The 23,577-nt window shown below is 39.5% G+C and overlaps 1 protein-coding gene across 1 annotated transcript; it reads right to left on the minus strand.

The window, feature by feature from the left end:
- Positions 1 to 5,732: 5,732 nt before the first annotated feature.
- On the minus strand, positions 5,733 to 22,955 carry LOC142141311 (microsomal glutathione S-transferase 2-like). Its single transcript, XM_075199666.1, has 5 exons — positions 22,803 to 22,955; positions 15,856 to 15,955; positions 10,231 to 10,301; positions 8,973 to 9,054; positions 5,733 to 6,261 (listed from the first exon to the last, which is right to left on the minus strand). Exons 1-5 carry the CDS (start codon positions 22,864 to 22,866, stop codon positions 6,129 to 6,131), a joined length of 450 nt encoding a protein of 149 aa, XP_075055767.1. The 5' UTR covers positions 22,867 to 22,955; the 3' UTR covers positions 5,733 to 6,128.
- Positions 22,956 to 23,577: the final 622 nt, after the last annotated feature.

The following is a 23,577-nucleotide window of genomic DNA, read 5'->3' on the forward strand; positions in this document are numbered from 1 at the left end:
CTCGCTTATTGGCCAAATTCAAGAAGGAGAGAGAGGCGAACTTGCAAGCCCTGAAAAAGAAGAAAGGGGAGAGTACTGTCAGGCGCCGTCTCCGCACTGACACTTGGTGCAGGAGATGGACGCCTAACCTTCTCAGCAACCACGTCCTGTTGCCTAGCAGCGGGATGCTATCTCTGCTCACCTGTCTGCATCCAGCATGTCTTACCGCCAAAATCTCCCTAACGCAATCAGGAGGCACCTTAGGGTATATAAAGCAGCCTCTGACACATGTCTAGTGCCAGAGTATTTGGTCTTCAGCCTTGCTCCAGCATTTGTTCCTGTGTTGCTGTTATTTGGATTCTGACCTCGGCTTGTTCCTGACTTCTCCTTTGGTTCCTGATTCTGACTTAGAGTGATATCTGGTATTGACACGGCTTCTTGACCATTCTCCTACTTCTGATTTGGCTATATCCGTTCCTCTGGTTTTGACTCGGCTTGCTGACTACTCTTCCATCCTGCATCCTGGTGGGCTCTCACCGCTGCAATAGTTACCTCGCCAGCTGACTGATACTGAGGGCCGCGACCTGCACGTCCCTTGCAGCAAAGTCCATACCTCCTTGCAGGGGCGTGTTAGACTCCGCGCCTCAGTACTCAGTAACGCCAACTGCTGGTAGATGTCATCAATTCCACCTAGTGATTCTGACACATTTTTAGCAAGACAATCAGAAAATGTATAATAAGTTTGACATGATTAAAACGACTTTGTTAATGGGATATCATTATTATGAGATTGGATTATGTTCATAATTATGTGATCATTGGATAGAATTAATGTATTTTTAGGGCATGGCATGATTATAACAAAGTAGGATGGCATGTATATGGTTCATATTAAAGGATGGGATGACTATGACAAAGTAGGATGACATGTATATGGTTGATATTATAGGATGGCATAATTATATTGAGATTGTGGTAATCGTGCTATATTACCATGTTGGCATGATAAGGATGAGATATAAGAAAATATTATGCACGACTGAAGGAAACAGAGTTGGAACTATCTGCAGACAGGGCATCAAGCAGTCTTCAGCGGGCATCACTGATGTCAAAAATATTGTTTGTGTTATTGCTAGGCACTATAAAATATCTGCGAAAAGAAGTTCAGTTCCAAAGACAAAAGCCACATGGAAGTGCCTAAAAAGAAGCTATATAGAAGTGTCTCAGTAAAGAGATTGCAGGCGTCACAGAAGAGTGTGAGAGAAGCGGGAAATGCACCAGCCCAATATTAGCTATGGAAGCTATGAAAGTCTTAGGATGTTTCTGTAGGATCTTAAGTCTTCAACATGTTTCTGAAAGCACAGTACAGAAGGATGCTGCAGCATCAGTATCTAGTGCAGACGAAGGGCCATCCGTTGTGTTAGGTGAACAGAAAGGTTCAGGACAAAACATTTGTGGAGTTGGCATCACAGAGACACATGGTCAAGATACGGACAGTTCTGCAGAAAGTGAGATCTTGTTTTCACCTATTCCATCTGTATCTGGAATGTTTTTATTGCACCAGAAGCATTATGCAGTCTTTCTGTTAAATTATATTTTATGACAGCTCACCCTGTGCAGCCGCCTTCAGATGCTACTCATACACTGCCCTTTCAAGCTCATAAAGTCTACTTTCGATCTGTACCCGGTGGAAGTGCCATTCAGAGGAAATAGCTGTCTTACTGTCCCACCAGATTCAGGACAGTTGGCAGACTGTCCTGCTCTCTCCTACCTGTCTTGTCACTGTCACCACTTGTGGTTGCTGGTTACTTTAGCTGATTTGCTGGATGTCTGAATCCTGGAATATTGGAGGCCCGATTTTGAAAAAAATGGGTAGATAAAATTTAGAAAACTCCAACCAGTGCCAGTGTTAAATCAATAGCCCCCACGTTTTATAATTAGGCCTCCCTCCAGCCACAACATTGAAATAATAATATTCACATTTGCTAAATAGATGTCTTTCCCTCCAACCAACCCTGACATTAGATAGCAAACACATTTAGTATATAAACCTATTTCCCTTCCTCCAAACAGCCCCAGCAATAATTTAAATAGCATTTACATTTAACAAATATTACCATTTCCCACAACAATCACAGGCATTAAATAATACATAATCACATTTAATAAACAGACCTCATTTTCAAAAAACAGCCCACAATCAATAAATAGCTCTCAAACCACCCCAGCATTAAAGGTCCAATTACCCCATTATAAATTCATAGATCCCACTATTAAATTAAATTGCCCCACCATCACCCCACAAATAAAATAGCACCCAATAATAAGCCCCCATCTGCACTCCACAATTAAATTAATAGCCCACCTCCCACGTTATGTTAAGACACCTCCTCCCTCCCACACTACATTCATTCACTGCCCCCCCCCCCCCCACACACACACCATTCATTTACTGGCCCACACACACACACACACTACATTCATTAACTGGCCTCCACACATACTACATTAATTTACTGGCCCCCAAACACACACACACTACATTCATTTACTGCCTCCCCCCCCCCCCACACACACAAACTACATTAATTTACTGGCCCCCAAACACACACACGCACAGCTTAATTCCTGTTACCTATAATTAGAGATGCTCAGGCTCGGTTCCCCGAGAACCGAACATACCCAAACTTAGCAGATCTGAGTACTGAGCCTAGCCGGCTCGGTACTTTCGCGGGCGCTCGGAATTGAAAATGAGACAAAACATCATTGTTACGTCATTGGATCTCGAATCTCGCAAGCTTTGGATTCTATAAGTACCGTCCTCCACAATGATCCAGTGCCATTTCACAGTGGGAAACAGAAGGGGTAGCACAGTTCTTGGCAGTCTCTAATGCAGTTTGGCACGTCATAGGTAGAAAAGAAAAGGAGGGGTAGCAGTGTTGTTCAAAGTCTCCAGTGACATTCAGGAGAGCTCCATTGATCCATTGCTAATTGTCATTGCTGAAATAGAAATAATAGGTCTGGCAGGCTTGGTCTTCTAAATCTGCAGTCACATTGTATTGTGTTATATAGGTAACATACAAAGAGGAGAGCTCAATTGCTCCATTGCTAACTGTCATTGCTGAAATACAAATAACAGGTCTTGTAAGCTTGGTCTTATAAATCTGCAGTCACATTGTATTGTGTTATATAGTTAAAACACAAAGAGGAGAGCTCCATTGCTCCATTGATAATTGTGATTGCTGAAATAGAAATAATAGGTCTGGCAGGCTTGGTCTTCTAAATCTGCTAAATATATAGAATATTTCACCATCTCCATGTGAATTCACATAAAGCTTTATCCTGTTATACATAGGGGTCACAGTTCCAGTTCCCTATGTATAACCTGTTCCCTCCAAGTTCCCTCTCTCTCAATGACTGTCCTGGCCTTGCTCACCTCTTTAACCTCTCTCTCTCTACACTAGTATCTTCCTCCTCGGCCTTCAAGTATGCTCTCATCTCCCTTATTCTCAAGAAACCCTCCCTTGAGCCATCCTCTCTCTCTCTAACTATCGCCTGTATCTATGCTTCACTTTTTTTCTAAATTTCTAAAATTCTTCAACGGCTTGTTTACAATTGTCTGACCCACTTTCTGTCTTCCCACTCTCCTCTTGCCCTCTCAAGTCTAGCTTCCATCCCCTTCACTCAACTGAAACAGTAAATTAACAGTAAATTAACAAACAACTTACTCTCATAGGTCACTTCTGCCTTCTCGTACTCCTCGACCTCTCTGCTGCTTTTGACACCTTTGGTCATTCTCTTCTCCTTACCACCCTTCACTCCCTAGGTCTTTGGAAGAAAGCTCTCTCCTGGTTTGCCTCCTTCCTCTCTGGCAGCTCCAATAGTGTCTCTGCTTCAGACTCCCCCCCCTCCTATTGCTATTGGATTCCCCCAAGGCTCTGCCCTTGGCCCTCTGCTCTTCTCTCTCTAAACCACCTCTCAGTGAACTTAGTTAATCATTTGGCCATCAATACCCCCTCTATGCTGATGACACACAAATCTATCTTTCCTCCCCTGACCTCTTTCTCACTCTCCTAATTCAAGTTTCTAGCTATAACTGCTTCCTCAAACTCAACATCTTCAAATCCAAACTCATCACTTTTCCTCCTGCCAATGTTGCAATCCCTCCCAATATCTCCCTTTTGGTTAACTCTCTTTCCTCTTACCCAAGTCTGCTGCCTTGGACTCACTCTTGACTCTGTCTTCAGCTTTACCTTCATATCCAGTCCCTAAACAAATCCTGACACTTTCTCCTCCGTAACAATATGAAAAATCAGTCCCTTCCTTTCTCAGAAACCAAAATCCTGGTTCATTCATTCATTTCTCGTCTCGACTATTGCAACCTCCTTCTAACTGGCCTTCCTGTCTCTCACTTTTCTGATCTTCAATCCATCCAGAATGATGTGGCTAGGCTCATCTTCGCTAGTCCTCTGCATAAATCCCTTCATTGGCTCCAGTTTCAGAATTCAGTTCAAGTTACTCACCATCACATACAAAGCCCTTACCAACACTTTTCCCCCAACACATATCTGACCTTGTCTAGAGGCCACTCCGCTGTGCCTCTGACCTCCGCCTCAATTCACCTCTTATTACCTCCTCCCATGCCCACCTCAAAGACTTGAGCCATGCTGCACCCAATCTTTGGAACTCTCTACCCCGTCTCACTCGACTCCCAACCTTCAAAAGTTCACTCAAAACTCACCTTTTCAAGCTCGTCTATTCTACCACCTCCTTACCATCTTATCCATTACCTCCTCCTCCGTCGCCTGACATCTCCATTTTCTCCCATTGGTCTAACTGTCTCTCACCACCCCTCCCTCTAGAATGTAAGCTCTCATGGACAGGGTCCTCTCTACCTATTGTCCCATGTCTGTCTACTGTGTGACTCCCTCATACGCCCTGTCATGTACTTTGCTGCACTCTGTGCGAGTACCCATAGCATTCCTCACACTCTTCTGTGCTACTTATGTGTATTGCCTCATCTATTTGTTACTTGTTTCTGTATCTGGTGCTACGGAATCTGTGGAGCCTTATAGATAAATAAATAATAATAATAATAAAAATGTGCCCAACTGAAAAGTGTGCAGGGAAATTGTATTTAAATATTTGAAACTATGGTTTTCCGATTCATATTTCCTTTTTCTGGGCAGATTCAATTAGCTGCAATGTTCCTGAGAAAATCGCGGCAGCGCTTTATGTTTATATGGTGAAAAGTAACCCTTACTTTTGCTCGCACCTCTATGGGGCAAAAGTGAGCAGTACTTTCACTAAAATAAAATTGGCGTGTAGTGTCTCGCGGCCGTCCAGGACACTACGAAGCAATTTTATTTTAGAATTTATTCTGCCCCTTTATGTGAAGAATGATTGCGTAGACTGGCCAGTATTACTCCACAAGTGCCTGAAACACCAGTATTCTCTGATAAACACAGATTAAGGGCTAGATTTACTAAACTGCGGGTTTGAAAAAGTGGGGATGTTGCCTATAGCAACCAATCAGATTCTAGCTGTCATTTTGTAGAAAGTACTAAATAAATGAAAGCTAGAATCTGATTGGTTGCTATAGGCAACATCCCCACTTTTTCAAACCCGCAGCTTAGTAAATCTAGCCCTAAATGGTTTTTTTTGTTAATGGTGGTTTTGGAACAGTTAGAGTGCTAAATAGTTTTTTGTTTGTTTGTTTTTTGGGAGAAAATAATTTTATTGGTTTTCACACGTTAACAAATAAATCATGTTCAATATATTTTATTTAATTTGCAATATTGACTAACAATAGAAGATGTAAAGAGCTGAGTTGAGTTGTTAATTAGAAATGAAACCGGAATTATAACTTGTATTTTAAGTAAGATGAACAAGGAGTGACGGGGTAGGAGGAGGTGTGGTAGGGGGGGGGTGAAAGTATTAATATATGGTAATTATATATATGGGAATGAGAGGGAAATTGAATGATATATTAATGATAATAGTTTTTTTGTTTATTATGTATTTAATGCAGGGAAATTCAAAATACAAACAGCATGTGGGTTTTTTCAGATAAAAATAAAGTTTTAAGACAAAGTATAAAGCAAAAAAAAAAGATAAATGTATTCTTGTAAACCACAGTTTGCCCACAATTAAAAAATATGATGTACTTGTTTAAAAATGTTCACATCCAGGTATTTCTTGAGAAGGATGTTTGTAATGCCAAGAGCAGACAATGCAAGCAACAGGAACAGTGAGACCAAACTGAGGTAAAATCCAGGGATCCTGAAGAGAAGACAAACATATATTTATCTTATATAAACATTTATGAAACACTGTCCTATTTTACCAGAACAACTACAGTCTTAACCCTGGAGATTGTGAACCTAGAGGACCTGATTCATCTAAGTCCCGTGGTGTGCCATATCCTGTGTGAAATTGCCATGTGCATGCTCACAAACGGACTTTACCCCAGTGAACACAAGTACATGCAACTCAAGTCCAAACGCAAATGACACTTCTGACTGTCTACGATTTGAAGGGCGGAAGGGGGAGGGAAGGGGCAGACAACATAGACAACATACAGTATGGGTGTGCCCAGGTCGAGTGCAAGCACATTTGTCCGATGCAAGCTCTGTGCATCTCTCAGGTAGGTGTTTTTAGCTGTATCACTTGTACCAGCTACAGAGCAGGTGTAAGAGCCGATTGATAGTGAAGACAGTCGCATATGCATGTCAGCTCATGAGCTTGCAAGTAAGAGAAACTGTAAAAATGTATTTTATGTACAGTAGGCATTAAGAACATCCAGATATATATCTCATGTCAAAATAAACTGATATAAAAAAAAATTTTTTATTAATGTATTGTAATGTAAAATAATTTCCATCCATTCTGATGGGACTTTGTATTGCACACAAGCAGGATCACTCGGCGTTGCTCGGTCCGATTTGTAAGGTGTAACCGTTGTTATAAATTATCAAGTTATTTGGTAAATAGATTAGAAATGCTATTTAAGAAATAAGATTTGCTATGTCGTGATGTCGTGAGGTTTCCATCAAGCAATCAAATAATTGTTTGCAACCAAAATAGAATGTTTTCAATATTTGTGGCTATGTGGTCTAATAGGTTACTTTTTACCTTGGAAGCTGCAGAAGATATTCGCAGACAAACAAACAAACTTCTTCATATATATATATATATATATATATATATATATATATATATTTATATAATATAGATATGCATTGTGCATCTCCTGCAGGGCGTTCTGTCTGCATGTGGCAAGTGTTGTATAGCCAAAGCTTACTTGTACCCTTATTCAAATGGCAACATTTCTTGAGATCCGCTTGTACTTGAATATGGGCCTACATGTGTGCAATTTCCATCAGATTTTTAAATTGCATTCACATTGGGCCTGGTTCATCAGGCACACATACTGAGCGCAACCTGAGTTTTGGCTTAAAATGCATGCACATATTTTAGCTTTGTGCATGCCCGAATTCATCAAGGCACCGATCTCAAGGGACATACACTGTTGAATTCTGGTGTGCACAATACTTCCAAAGCCTGTGTGGATAATGAACATAATGAATTTGCAAAAGAACACATAGAAAAAAAAAAAAAAAAAAAATATATATATATATATATATACATATATACACACACACACACACACACACACACACACACACACACACACACACACACACACACACTGTATATGTAAGTAATGCCACCAGTCAATACTAAAGGCATTAATGATACAAATGTTTTTTTATATATTTTTTTTTACCATGAAATACTTTTATTAGGATGTCTTTAATGCCTACTGAACATAAAATATATTTGTACACTTGCTCCTGTTTGCAAACACATGTTATAGCATGCATGTGAGACTCATCACTAGTATTCAGGACATAGTAGCTAGAGCAAGAGATACGGCAGAAAAACAAGTAACTTTGTGATGCTCTGAGCTTGATTCTGGCGTGGCTGCGTGCACTTGATTTTGGCACGCCCTTACTGTACAATGACAACACCAAAACACTCCTTCATCGCCCCGTTCACTCCCCGAAAGTCATAGACTGAAGTAAGTGTCCTTTGTTTTTGAAGATGGAGAGGACAGGACTGTGTTTACTGGCGTATGTTCTAGTTCTGGACTTGCACAGAGTGATTTTGCGTATTATATGCTAAAAAATCAACAGATACGTGCCTTGATGAGTCAGGCTCATTGTGTTCCATGATGAGCCAGGCCCAGAATAATTATATTAAAGATACTTAAAAAGGAGCCCTGCACGAAACGGAATATTGTGTCTTTCTGTGTTCTTTGTTTCAACTTATTTTTTTCTGTTTCATAAATCACATTTGTGAAAAAATGTACTTCACAATAAATGCAGGCTTATTTCCTACCACACTACGTCACATGTGTGTATAACTTACTATGGCTGTGTGATTATTCGGCTATTAGTACTATAACAGATGTATGTGTCTCTAACGTAAAAAAAAGAAAAAGAAAAAGGTCAAAGAGCCTGTCCAGTGTTGGCATTGCTCCTGCTTTTCCCAGTACAGTCCTGATTTTCCCATTACAAATCTATAACTTTTATATAATTACTTTCCTAGATTTTAGTATCAGGATTACTGGGAACAGATATCTATAACTGTTTTAATACATTGGTCAGCTTCCAGTTACTATCATGAAGCAAGCCAACAAAGACATGGATTAGCCATTAAGGTTACCAGAAGATCCACCAGGAGGCCATAAGCACAAGTGGGCCCCTATAATATTCTTATAACAAGATATTTAATCATTAAGCAAGCGTGTCCATGTTGTAAGTTTGATAGAATAAAATATGCATTCAACGCGCCCTTGTAACTGGAATTTTTGATGGACCAGCATATCCAAGTCTGATGCTAGCTTCATATAGCGTGCTCAGCTGACATGGCACAGAAATGTAGGTATTATGGATATTCTTGCATTTTAAACAAGGTGACAAACTTACCTGCCCTGAGCAGAGTCCACATAGCCTGTAAAATAGGTGTGACGTGCAAATATATAAAGTAACCCAAAAGCGGCAGCCACTTCTGAAAAACAAAACAAAAACAAAGATAAAAGTAGTCCTGGGGGTAAATGTATGAACATGCGGGTTCTTCAACACCCGCGTGTTCAGCGTGTTCGGCGATTAAATTTCAAGCGGCGCTGCATTGTAAAGGGAAACTTCCCTTTACAATGCAGCGCCGCTTGAAATTTAATCGCCGAACACGCGGGTGTTGAAGAACCCGCATGTTCATACATTTACCCCCTGGTTTCCTATGAAACACCTCCCTCTTATGGTTTTGGCAGCTTGACAAGGACCACAGAGGAACAATCTAACCATCCATAATTAAGTCCATGCAGCATTGTGTTTGTAGCGGGATACATTGAGTTTGGGCCACTAGTATAATGATGTGCCTTTGTTGTAATGCCATTAATGACACCTATAACTTGAAGAGGTTACATTTCTTTTAGTGATCTCATAAACAAACTGTTTCCTGTCAAAAGTTAACATGAGTTACTGTTTAATCTAATGAGACTAATGTGTATATTACATTTATCTGAAGGAATGCATGCCCGTGTACAAAGCCATTCTGGGATACTGCCTGCTCTCCCGGAATGTCCAGGAAACTCACAAATGTCGATAGTTCTGACACATCCCAGGTAGAACAAGCCTTTCACCCTCATACCGCTCACTTCCTAGTGAAGTGGGCGGGATTAGAGTCTCAAAGATGCGATTTACTGCAAATTGCTTCAGATTGGCCCGCCCCCATAGCACAATGATTACAGCATTTCTACCGGGCCAAAATGACGCAATTTGTGTTGCCACAATCGCCTGCACTTCCCACTTGACCTCCACTCCAGGAGAACCCAGAGTGAGATTTTTAAAGTTGGCTAGTATGTATTCTGGATGAGGACCAGAACCTGCATTGCTCTTTATTTCTACCATCATTTTGTTTATTTTACAATTATGCCCTGTCAGCAATCTTGCCAATTCCAGATGGATGCAACGATAATATTATTATTTAAATACTTATTCCAAGTTGTGCAAATTAGAAGTTGCAAAACTAGAAAACATTTAGATATATACTGTGCTTGAATATATATATATATATATATATATATATATATATATATATATATATATTTTCCAGAAACAGCACCTTCATTTGTTGAGATACAGATGATGGAAAGATTCATCCCCTTGAAAAAAAATGTTACATTACCTTCATAAAAGAAAAGGCCAGCCATCCACAGTAAAACCAGAAATATTGGATAGAACTCTACACAGTTCTGTCTAGAAGGGAGAATAGTTGAGATCAGTTGCAGCTTAGCTTTTAATTCTGTGTTATTAATATGCAAAGTTACACAAAGATAAAGACGTATTCTGATATCATTATGTGAAATTATACTGTCTTAAGCTGGGTACACACTACAGAAATTTCGACCAACTTTTTATGCCGAGCGATTTTACATGCGATTGATGGTCCGATCGCTCGGTCCATGGACTGCATACACACTAGCCTTGTTTAGGACAATAAAGGGAAGAGCGGACGTTCCTTTAGCGACTTTTTACAGCCATGTTGTCGTGAGCAATGATTTTAATTTCGTACACACTGCAGCGAAATTTGAGGGAAATGTAACGAGATACCAAATACATTAGCATAAAGGGGCAGAGGTTTAACTATAGTTAACACCCAAAGCTGCATAAAAAGAGAAGGCAACATTGTCTCTTCATTCATTTCTATAAAATAGAAGTTTAGTAATATACATTAAATTTAGAAAAACATTTAACTGCTAAAGTGCAATGCAATGAATATTCCCTAATAATAAAATCCCTTCATATGTAATGGAATGCTCCATTCTCGGCAGGCATCATCGTTGATTGGTCCACAGCAGAAATTTTTGTACCTTTTTCCTGCACTAAAAATGTTGCATGAACACTGTGTGGTTTATTCTGGGTACTTCACAATTATAAGTTAATAAAGGTTAATATAACTTTAATAGGTTATCAAGGTATAAGTGTATAAAGAGTAAATATGAATACATTGCCGACATAGACGCTGACAAACCACTAGTCAGTGATGTGCGGATTCTGCACCACGTGGGACTGGGACAGACATCAAAAAATTTACATACACACGACCCCCAGATTGAGGAAGTATCGGAGGATTGTCGTGGATCGGTCGGAAGTTTATACACACTACACAGCGGAAACGAGATTGGAACGACCAACCAAATGAGGCGACAATCGTCCATTTGGGCAGACTTTCGACCATCGTGTCACTGCACACACTGACCCGACTTTTGAACGAGTGGTCGTATGTCGGCTGTTTGAGCCGATTATTGGACGAAAACAGTGTAGTGTGTACCCAGCTTTACACATGCAAAGTATTTCTCTTAAATTTATTGCCACAAATGCAATTCAAATATATTAAAACATAGAAATCATTTGGTCCTACTGGAAATGTCAAACTCATATGTTTTCCCTAAGTAAATTACAAAATATGTTTAACTACTATTTATATTACAATGTTTAAATGGATTGTTTTAGCAGTATTATTTATACTTGATCTATGATATGTCATCTGTCAACATTCACAAAATGAGTTCTACAAAACAGCTTTGTTGAGCTAATGTCATACAAAAAATGATAAAATGTGTGACAAAATCTATTTTGTAGCTACTAAATCAGTTGTGTCAAATACAAAAGAAATTAAGAAGCAATATTATTTCACACAACCTTAATTTTGTTACCTAATCTCTTTGTCTACCACATAAGTTATATCAACAAATTTAAAACAAAAAAAAAGATGTTTACCAGTTGCAGATCAGTGTCATACAAAGATCAATGATACTCATTAGTTTCTGCTATACATCATCACATAAATATTTTGTACATCAAAATATTATGGATACGTACATAATGGATTTATTTTACAGATAATTCCATTTAGTAGATTTTGTGCATGGACATTTTAAGACAATCAAAAGGAAACTTTGTGTATCATTGTCAGCTATTTATATAGCGCTACTAATTCCGTAGTGCTGTACAGAGAACTCATTCACATCAGTCCCTGCCCTATTGGAGCTTACAGTCTAAATTCCCTAACGGAGGAAGGGAGAGAGAGAGAGAGAGAGAGAGAGAGAGACGGGTCAATTTTAATAGCGACCAATTACCTTACTAGTATATTTTTGGAGTGTGGGAGGAGACCGGAGCACCCGGAAGAAATCCACGCAAACACAGGAAGAACATACAAACTCCACACAGATAAGGCCATGGTCGGGAATCAAACTCATGACCCCAGTGCTGTGAGACAGAAGTGCTAACCACTAAGCCACTGTGCTGGCCATAATGGTGTGAGTATGTGAGCTCCACGCCCCTTATGATATGTGAAGTAAGCCTAATACCTAATAATGTGGTCTGGATAGAGTGGTGTGAGGTCCTGAGTGTTTACACATATGTGACTTAGGACAGCTGCTCATGCATATATGGCCGTAACTAGGGCTGTGAGATGGGGCGACCGCCCAGGGCCCAACGCTGAAGGGGACGCAGTTTACCAATATTTTAGGTTCATTTGGTTAAAATTGAGGGCTAGGGGGGCAGCATTTTTGTTTCTCGTCCCAGGCACTAAAATTTTAATTTACGTCTCTGCAATGCATGTTTGAGCGTCAGCCTGCCTAGGTCAGCCGTGTTTAATTGTACCCTGATTCAAAGTGTGCCTGATATTTCCAGAGCATGAGGGTAAACAGTGATGGCAGCCCAGGAGCTGAGACAGAGGTTTCGAAAAGAAAGCTACAATGTGAGGTCATGGCAGAATGCGTTTACCTACAATGTGAGAGTATGGGTGCCCGCTCCGAGAGGCCCCTGGAGGTAGCCTACGTGCTGCATTAACCTGTCCCCTAAATGTAACTGAGGCAAGAAGGGTCATAGAACCAAGAGAGTGAATGTCACAATGCAGAAGGAACAGAGAGTGGGAAAGAAAGAGACAGCACTCCACCCAGAGAGAGTCACCTCCTGTGTCATGAGAGGCACTACAGCCTGTGAAATGAATAGGTGATTACACATCATCATCATCATCACCACCATTTATTTATATAGCGCCACTAATTCCGCAGCGCTGTACAGAGAACTCATTCACATCAGTCCCTGCTCCAATGGGGCTTACAGTCTAAATTCCCCAACACACATACATACAGACAGACAGACTAGGGTCAATTTTGATAGCAGCCAATTAACCTACTACTATGTTTTTGGAGTGTGGGAGGAAACCGGAGCACCCGGAGGCAACCCACGCGCACACACAGGGAGAACATACAAACTCCACACAGATAAGGCCATGGTTGGGAATTGAACTCATGACCCCAGTGCTGTGAGGCAGAAGTGCTAACCACTTAGCCACCGTGCTGCCCACATGTTAAGGTTGTCACATGTTATGTGACAACCTTATTATTATCATTTACTTATGAAGCACAGACATATTACACAGTGATGTACATTGAAGGGACCATGTTACAAACAAATTACATACAATGACAAGAAGCAGAAGGTAAGGATGGCCCTGCTCCAGTACGTTGTGAGGTATATTTGATTCATAAGCTAGCAGAGTCACACTTGCAGCTGTTGGTACATGTTCATGGATGCAGGCACTTTGCTAGTTCCTGGTCCCAAGCAGCTGGTGTGTACAGGCAGAGATGGAACAGTACATTGCCAAGCTCCTCAGCAAAATTAGAATAAGGTTCTGTTGATGCTGCTGAAGCCTTTCAAAAGTTTGTGGCTTCTTCTGACCCACATTTACCCAGCACTATGATTGTGCTGAAGGGGAGAAATGCAAAAGGCTACCTTTGAATACCTAGCCTGGAACCAATGTAATCTCTGGTATCTGTACAACATTACATCGCCACAGCTCCATTTTATCTGCTTCTCTGATGTGAAAATTGCATGTGAAGGGACACACCCTGAAAGAGACTGAGCTACTGTCAGGTGGTTTACCCAAGGGCACTACCAAGTATGTGTGTCAATGAGTTATCACTGTTCCATATATTACTCTCATAAACACACTTTCTGTATTTCAGTTTAAAAAAAAAAATTGTAAAAAAATATACTGAATAAATTTTTAGATGCCAAGTCAGTCATTTAAAACTTAGCATCAAAAATACACATGCTGTAAGGCTACAATCCCTAGGTCTTGAAGGCACTGTCCTATCCTGGTTCTCATCCTACCTATCTAATCGCTCTTTCAGTGTTAATTTCTCTGAATCCACCTCTGCTCCGCTTCCTTTATCAGTTGGAGTACCACAAGGCTCAGTCCTAGGTCCTCTGCTATTCTCTATCTACACCACTTCTCTAGGAAAACTAATAAGCTCCTTTGGATTCAGTATCATCTCTATGCAGATGATACACAAATCTATCTATCCTCTCCTGATCTTTCACCATCTGTGTTGTCTCACGTTACTGACTGTCTTTCTGCCATTTCATCTTGGATGTCTTCTCGCCAAATCAAACTCAATCTTTCAAAAACTGAATTAATAATATTCCCACCCAAAAACAGAAGCTTCTTGCCTGACATTTCTATTTCTGTAGATAGCATGACAATAAATCCCACCCTGCAAGCTCACTGCCTAGGTGTAATCCTTGACTCACAACTATCCTTCCCCACATTGACTCTATATCTAAATAATGTAACATACATCTAAAGAGCATTTACAGAATACGCACATATCTTATAATATTCCTCAACCAGCATCTTAATCTCCCTAGGTTACCCTATTATCACCCTCTACACAGCTAACACAAGACAACAATCCTCTGACCAACATTGCTGTGACTGATCACACAGCCCACTCAGTACTTTTACCTTTGCATTCTAGCTGGTTCAATGTGCAATATGATGTAAAACTTACCCTTGTGCTTCAAATTCCCATTGTCCCAGAGATTGTAAGCTTGTGAGCAGGGCCCTCTTACCTCTCTGTCTGTCTGTATTACCCAGTATTGTTTTATTAATGTTTGTTCCCAATTGTAAAGCACTACTGAATTTGCTGGCGCTATATAAAGGTTGATGATGATGCATTGCAACCAGTTCTTATGCATGCATACCTGTCAGTTTTGGAACATGATGCATGAATGTAATCTAACTGCAACAAAATCACACCATCTGTGTATTTCATATGTACAGACTTTCCAACCTTTGGACCTTTTTACTGCCTATTATTGTTCAGGTAATCTTTGTTATCCAATATATTGTACAATAGTTATTGCATATTTTTCATCTTGTTGTTCCATTAGCTTCCACCTTATCAGCCTTATCAGATTGTACCCACTACTGCTGCTTACCCCCTTGTTGTCACAAATCACTTACAGAGAGTCGAGCTGGGCTTTCCAGAGTCAAATCCTGGTGGACCCTGCCAGGATCTACAGCCCAGAGAGAGAACTTGGGTAAAGGCAATGCATTTGAGATTAACATAACTATGAGCTTTACCACCTACAGGCTATACTTACATTTATTATAATAACGTCTTATTCCCTTAAATATGAATTGTAAAGATTTTGTCCTATAACTATTGATGTACCAAACCTTCAATGACACAGAATGATTGCTCATCCTAATCAAGAGCTCATCCAGTACTGCTGTGGTTGTGATGAGTGGTGTTTCCACTATCAAATTCCAGATTTCCTGGTCTTGACCTATTTTTTCCTGGAAAACCAGGAAAAACAGAGAGATGGGGGGGTGTAAGTGAAATCACAGCCGGATACCAAGAACAACAGGGAAAGGAAATTGTAAGTGGACACTGATACTGATGAGAGAAAAATCAAGATCATGTGCTGCTCCCAACTTCATACTCCAACTTACTGTGCACGGAATGTCCTCTCGAATTCCGGAGGCCCAGTAACTGCCGGAGGCATTACTTTATGTTTCATTCTGGATCTCCCCACAAGTCTGGCATAGTATGCTGTCAGGAAGAATAAAGACACCACATTGAATGCAAACAGATAATGAAAGAATAACATTTCAAAACATTTCTTAGAACATAGCTGCATACATTCCCAGTCTCTCTGTAGGGTGATAATTTTCTGGCTATCAAGCTTTGCGCATTTTGCCAACAGAATTTGACTTTAACTGTTCTGGGCATAATTCCTCCTATTATTTTTGTTCCACCCAGAATTCCAAGTCCTACATTAAGCCAGGATTCCCTAACCAATCACAAGTGTTTCCCCATGATGGCCAGGTGTGAGAATCCCGCTAACTCCCAGCTTCATCTAGTTGCTTGTCTTGTTTGTGGTGTGCATGTGGAATGTTTTTTTAAAGATAATTGTTTGGATTTTTTACATTTTATATTTATTAAAATGATGAGCAAGGGTTTGGGGAGCCACCTATTTGAAAATGTGTGTGTGTGTTTATTTTAGTACTCCCTCTCATATATCGGGCAGGGGTTTTATGATATTGGGTTATCTAAACTGTCACTCCAGGAGTCCCAATCTTATTATTTTTCATAGCCCCCACAGCCCAGTTGGGTTTGAAAAAGCACCAGTGGTTTTCACCACAGGACTGGTAACTCCTGGGAGGGGGTGATATTTTGTTATGCACCCCCATAGAAGCATTAGCCTTGCACTGACCTACCTTGGGTTTATTATCACTATAGCACAGGAGCCCCACTCTGGTAGTCTCCATTTTATAGGATGTCTTGTGTTTAGCTGGTTGATGATTTTGGGAGGGTGAACACATTGACCATTTTTTTAAATATTCATTTAACATGATGTCTCTGTACATTGTGTAATGGCTAAGCAAAGGCAGAACTCAGAAATAATATCCCTGTAACTCTGCACCTCTGGAAAGCAATCTGTTCAGCCACTAAACTTGATTCATCTTAAATTTTGCTTGAAAGAGTAGGGTTATCCTGAAAGGAACAAATCCCCCAGCACACAGCTATAGCCAGCAAAGGAGCTGCTATTTCTATTTGTAGGTAAAAATGCAGAGACCTCAGTTGCACACATTTGCATTTGGGGGATTTTTCTCTGTGTTTGCTCCTTCCAGGATAACCCCGCCCTTTCAAGCACCTGCTATGAGCCTATAAATTGACTGAGCAACTTCCACTTCTATATTGTTTTTTTGAGAGGCATACTATGGTGTCAGTAGCTGATGGGGCGTGCTGGTGTCATATTGCCATTTGGAGGAGTTTGGGGTACCTCTTGGTAAGTTAGCTCTCAATTTAAAAACACATATGTGTTGCCCAAAAATAGGAACTCTCATTGTTTAGAGTTAGGACCACCCTATTAGCAGCATTTTTTTCTCTGTTTTTCTCCTCATCTGACATTTTGCCAGGATTTCAACTCTACATTGCATCAAAATGCCCAGTTCTTCTAATAAAGACATTGGTAGGTTCTCAAAAAGACCCAAGACAAGGCACCATGCCCAAGGTTACAGCATTCATATTTGCTTCTACCATGATCACACACTGTATAAAGTTATATGTGACACTAATAAAGAGGATATGTGTACATTTCTGTTTTTAATAGCTAAATTAATGTTGAAATCTCCCTGTTTATGTATATAAAATAGGTTGCAATATATCAATAAAAGAAAATGAAAATGTTCCAGGGCACTGTATTGAAGGCTCCTGCTGTCAGTAGTACCCCTGTGCTTTACCCCGATTTCAGTTCTCTCCCATTGGTTCTCAAAGTGTCACCTTGATCTAAATGTATAATAGAATCCACACTGTATATTGTGTTTTTCTGACTTGCAGTACTTATAGCTGGGTATACTAGGCTACATTTTATGACAACTCCTTAATCAAAGTTTGTTGAATTGCATGTATGGGTCTAAGAACTGGGGAACAAGTGCATCCTGGGGATAAATTAATCAAGCTGCAGGTTTTAAAAAGTGGAGATGTTGCCTATAGCAACCAAGAAGATTCTTGCTGTCATTCTGTCGAATGTACTAAATAAATGATAACTAGAATCCGATTGGTTGCTTTAGGCAACATCTCCATTTTTTTCAAATTCGCAGCTTGATAAATTTACCCCCTGGAGTTATGTAATTGAGATGATGTTTAATATAGAAGCAGGGTGTAATAAAAAGTATCTGCTTCCCTTGTCAAAGTGACAGCTCCAGCACAGAAGGAGGTTTCTGTTTTGTTCAATTTAAATTATTAGATATATATGGATTGATATCCAACAATTGTATGAAAACATTCTAGTCATATTGTTGAACTGCGGGAACAGTAAAAAGTATTTCACCGTTCTCGTTCTGCAACAAAGAGCCAGTGCAAGGACAGAGCTTTTATTTTTCTCACATATTCAATAGTATTTCTTGTCTATAGGTGGATAATAGATATAGTAATACTCAGTGGTATAAATGAGGGTGTAGATGGTGGTATGCTATACCGCCACTTCTCCTACTACCTTCATTAATACAATCACATTCCATAAACTTCCATTCCCATTACATTTTCCATGCTGCCACTTATAATTTCCACTTCGAACACTGGTAATATCATGTGCTTGCCCATGGTATGCACAAGTAAAACATACACCTAATAAAACTATATATTTTAATGATATAGATCTTCATAGGCTTTGTTTCGACTTTTAAAATAGACATGAAATAGTGCTAAGCAGAGTAGTGATGTTCTGACCATTTTTCAGTCTTTTCTCATACATTTACTTGTGAATTTATAGGATCTAAAACTGCCCAATTATTAAAGCAATTGAAAAAATAGTTTGAGAATAAAAGGTGTTAGGCACATTTATTGCAAGTTTTTTGGTAACAAAATAAATAAAAGTCATACACACTTACATCTGATAATGCCAACCAACCTACCTATGCAATGGGTCTGATTTATCAAGGAACTTATCTTCCGTTTCTTTGTGCGTATCATACGCAAAATTAATCTGTGCATGCCCGGACCACACATGTCTAAATCCAGCGATGTTCAATTCATCTTCGTACGCAGAGGACACTACAGCCTACGATTTATGGGAGCGAACAGGGAGGGGAAGGGGCGTTCACCCATAGTCAATGAACAGTAAGGGGCATGCTACAGCTACAGGGCTAGTGATGACGGTCACGTATGCATGATATAACATGTGTTTGCAATCTGGAGCAACTATAAGAATGTATTTTATGTCAGTAGGCATTAAGATCATCCTAATAAATGTATTTCATGGGGAAAAAGAATAAACATTTTTGTTTTAAAATGTTTTGTCATTAATGCGTATAATATTAACAGGTGACATTAATTCAATAGGTTGTTTTTTTGTGCATTCTTTGGCAAATTTATATTCCACATACGTATAGCAGTGTCTTGTGTAGTAGAGCAGAGCAGACCTACACCCGTATTCATCAGTGCATGTATCAAGCCTTGATGAATCAGGCCCAATAAAGCTACTTTGTTGCTCCAAGGAGATCTTTCATGTTAATGTGACAGAATAACCCAAATTTTACTAAATACAAATATTAAGAGTGGATCTTGATGGAAAATAATAATCATCATCTATTAATATAGCGCCAGCAAATCCATAGCGCTTTACAACTGGGAACAAACACAGTAATAAAAAAAATACTGGGTAATACATACAGACAGAGAGGTAAGAAGGCCCTGCTTTCATGGGCAGGGCTCCAATTTTTTTATTTAATATTTTAAACAATACACTGAAAATACATAAGGTAATATTGTTTGGGGCAGTTCTCAGGCACCGTCCCTGCTTTTCCTCCTCCAAGCAGGGACAGTCGCCCGCTAGCTGTTCTGACGCATCTGGTCCCTTAGCAACAAGACGCATCTCTTCCGTTCTAAGCGTCGGCCATTTGGTGCATGCTAGGCAACAAAACACTATTATAAATCTCCGGCAGCATTCTGTGACACCAGTGACACCACGCCGCCGGTAATTAGGGCCTATGCCTCCTCTATATAAAGCAGACTCTGGCACCATTGGCACCACTCTATCTTACGATTAGCATTGGTGATGTGAGGCTTGCATGCAGCTGTACAGCCATGGAACCTAGTCCATTAGGCTCCCGCCGCACAGTTTTTGTGCTTACATTAATGACAGTGAAAGTTCGGAACTTTTCAGCTATGGAGTCGGCAGAGCACTGACGACTTTTATGCACCATGCGCCTTAGCAGCCACTGACCTTACTATGTGATTTTATGTGGTCTTCCGCTTCGTGGTTGAGTTGCTGTTGTTCCTAAATGTTTCCACTTTCTAACAATATCCCTTACAGTTGACCGTGGAATATCCAGAAGGGATAAAATTTCATGAACTGTCTTATTGCAGAGGTGGCATCCTATCACAGTACAACACTGGAACGACCCATTTTGTATCATAAATGTTTGCAAACGGAGACTGCATGGCTAGGTGCTTGATTTTATACACCTCTGGCAACGCGTCTGATTGAAACACCTCAATTTAATAATTAACAGGTGTGGCCAAATACTTTTGTACATATAGTGTACATCGTGACAGCAATTAAATGAAAACTAATGGCAAGTTACCAATAGAGCACTGATTTACATACTAGGTCACCTGTCCACTTCTCCAGGTACTAGTCTTTATGATCAAACTGATGATCATAATAAAGACTTGGGGGTTAATGTATCAATTTGCGAGTTTCCAGAGGGTTTGAAAATGGAAATGTTGCCTATAACAACCAATCAGATTCTAGCTATCATTTTGTAGAATGTACTAAATAAATTATAACTAGAGTCTGATTGGTTGCTATAGACAACATCTCAACTTTTCAAACCTGCCGGAAATTCGCAGCTTAATAAAGTTACCCCTTGAAGTTGTGAGGACTTGGCAATAAATTGAATTACCAGTAAAAGCTTAGGTGAAGCTAGCAGGGTAAGGTGTCCCATAATTCAGCCATGTATGGACTGCTATCACAGGTCAGTTGCTTCTTACACAACATATCCAGGACAAAGGATGATACCTACAACTTCTGAAACTGGTTTCCACCAGTTCTGCATAAATGAGGCTTACATGGACTTCTGTGTGTAGTCTGTGCAACCATGTTAATATTTAATCTTAACAAGATACAACACAGAGGACTAATGTTAGCACAAGTAAAAGGTCTCTTACCCAAAATGTGTTATCTAGGATGTTCCAAATACCGGAAAGGAAAATTGTTCCTTTTTAAACTTGTTATAGTAGATTTGGTGCTTCAAATAACAACAAAAACTTAATCTAGAAAACCCAAAGTCATAACATTCAGTAAAATTGATTCCATACTGGTGCATGATCTAAAAAGAAGGCAATACCTGCATAAATTGTACACATGGGCAGAAAAATGCCATTACCATATAAAAGCATGACGCACAAGCTGCCTTTATACAGCTCATACAAAATCAATATTCTTTTTATTTTACATGATGAGAATATAACTATTTCTTACAGGATATTTTACATATATTCATTATACCTGCACATTTGTATATTGTGGCAAGATCAGGTTAGGGGTGCCATCTTGTGGGGTAAACGGCTGCACTTCACATGTATCAGCCAAGTAATAGCACATCAGTCCAGGGCCTCAGTATAAGTAGCCGCAGATAGATTTATTTAGCAGCATAAAAGTACTTTCCCAAACACAAGCAATCTTGCTGGGGTTTTAAAACAAATGAGGCAAAAGCATACATACATGTAAACATATCAATTCATTCTGTTGCATGGTGTGCTTAGTCTAGGACTATGAACACTTAATGCCAAATTCCATAATGTGAAATATTCAAAATTTTGTTGCCAAATGCAGAAAAAGTTTTGAACATTTTGCAAATCGGATATAAGTATACATATATGTACATATGATATATATATATATATATAATGTTAATGGTAACCTTTCACATGCACACAGTGGCTAGATCCATGTTGTCTGAACCAGTTTGTATGCAGTCATGTTGCCTGCAGCCAGTGACATCACTGAGGTACTGTCTGAACATTTGAACTGACAGGTTACATTGTTATGAATAATAGTCCAGCATGCTGAATGGTTGTCTGCGCTGTGTGCAGAGGACAGGCCAACTTTAAGAATATTATGCTGAACATGAACCATTGCACTGATACCCTTCTCCTATGTGTACTAATCATATTTACTCACTGCTTCCCCATGCCTAGTAAAGGACCTGCACTTCTCAGATAGGAACTGGAGGTTGACCTGATATACCAGGATGTAGATAGTCATTGCTTTCCTTATACAATATCCAGTTAAACTCTCTAAATCTATATTTTCCAAATAATTGTTTAAGGAAAACAGATAGGACTATCAATATGGACTAGGTAACCTTTCACACATTATACATTATAATGCTTCACATATTGTGCCCAGTGGTAAAATCAACATTTTGTGTTGCTGGACAAGACATTTAAATGAGTTTCTGCTTACTTACACAAAGAAAACAAAAGTTTCTAAGGATCAATAAATCTGTACAGTAAAGTGAAAATATTTATTTTACTCCACACTAACAGGGACACCATACTGCATTTTAACAATTTACTTGTGCATACTATAGGCTGGTTATTATATATGTCATATATATCTACCTACTTATCTACTCATCTGCAATATGAGATACATAGATGACACCTATGTAATGCTTAAAAAGTAAAACTCAAATACAATTCTAAATGTGTCTTTTGTGTACATTCCACAGAGCATGACAAACACAGAAAGTAAGGCAGGTGACAAATGGGAAGGTGTGTTCAATGGTAGATTTGTTTTCCACAGGAGTGTAGTATAATCCAGCTTTCTACATACATGTTGTAATATCATTTCATCTTGTAATATTCATGATTCATTGTGACTTACCTTGTTGACAAGCAGAAAGAAAGGTTACAATGGCAACAAGTACAATATCAGATTCAGCACCCATTTCTCAACTGTTGGAGGTTCTGACTGTGAATGAGAAAGAGGCGTTATACTTGCCTCTAAGGCACACCTTGCTCAGAGGCACTCCTACAAAGTTAACTTTCTGTTTTACAATACCTCAAGCACCTGTAAAACGCTGGTATAAATAGACACCATATAGCTTCTCCAGTGATTGAAGAATTACAAATTCCAGCAGACCTTTCCATCTACATTTGCTGTTCATAAGAAAATATATTTTTTAATATCATTAACCTGTCTAGCCGCTCCACATAATTTATTACCAGTTCCTGGTTTTGCTTGGTGCTGGATACACACTATACAAAATTTCTCCTGATGCAATATCCTTAACGATTTTACCAACGATTAGAATTGAAAATAAAAAAAGGCCCAATCAGCATGTGTACACACTAAACACATTTTACATGTCTTACCTTCAGATCTGTGCTCTTCATCTGTCATAATCTTCAGCTGACAAGATTGTGACTCTGCACACTTCATAGAGATCTGCGGACACTGCCGGTCCTAAGTGCATACACACGGCAGATTTGGAACGACATTATTCCATCGTTGAATGACATTTTTAGTCTGGTTTAAAAATCAAATGAAAGGATAATATGTGCTTTGGAACAATAATCGTTCATCATTGGAGCCTACACACTAATGCGATATCGGGCCGAACTGTTGTTTATCGTTTCATTAGCCTCATAATCAGTTG

The sequence above is a fragment of the Mixophyes fleayi genome, chromosome 1, assembly GCF_038048845.1.
Source record: "Mixophyes fleayi isolate aMixFle1 chromosome 1, aMixFle1.hap1, whole genome shotgun sequence".
NCBI classification, from domain to species: Eukaryota; Metazoa; Chordata; class Amphibia; order Anura; family Limnodynastidae; genus Mixophyes; species Mixophyes fleayi.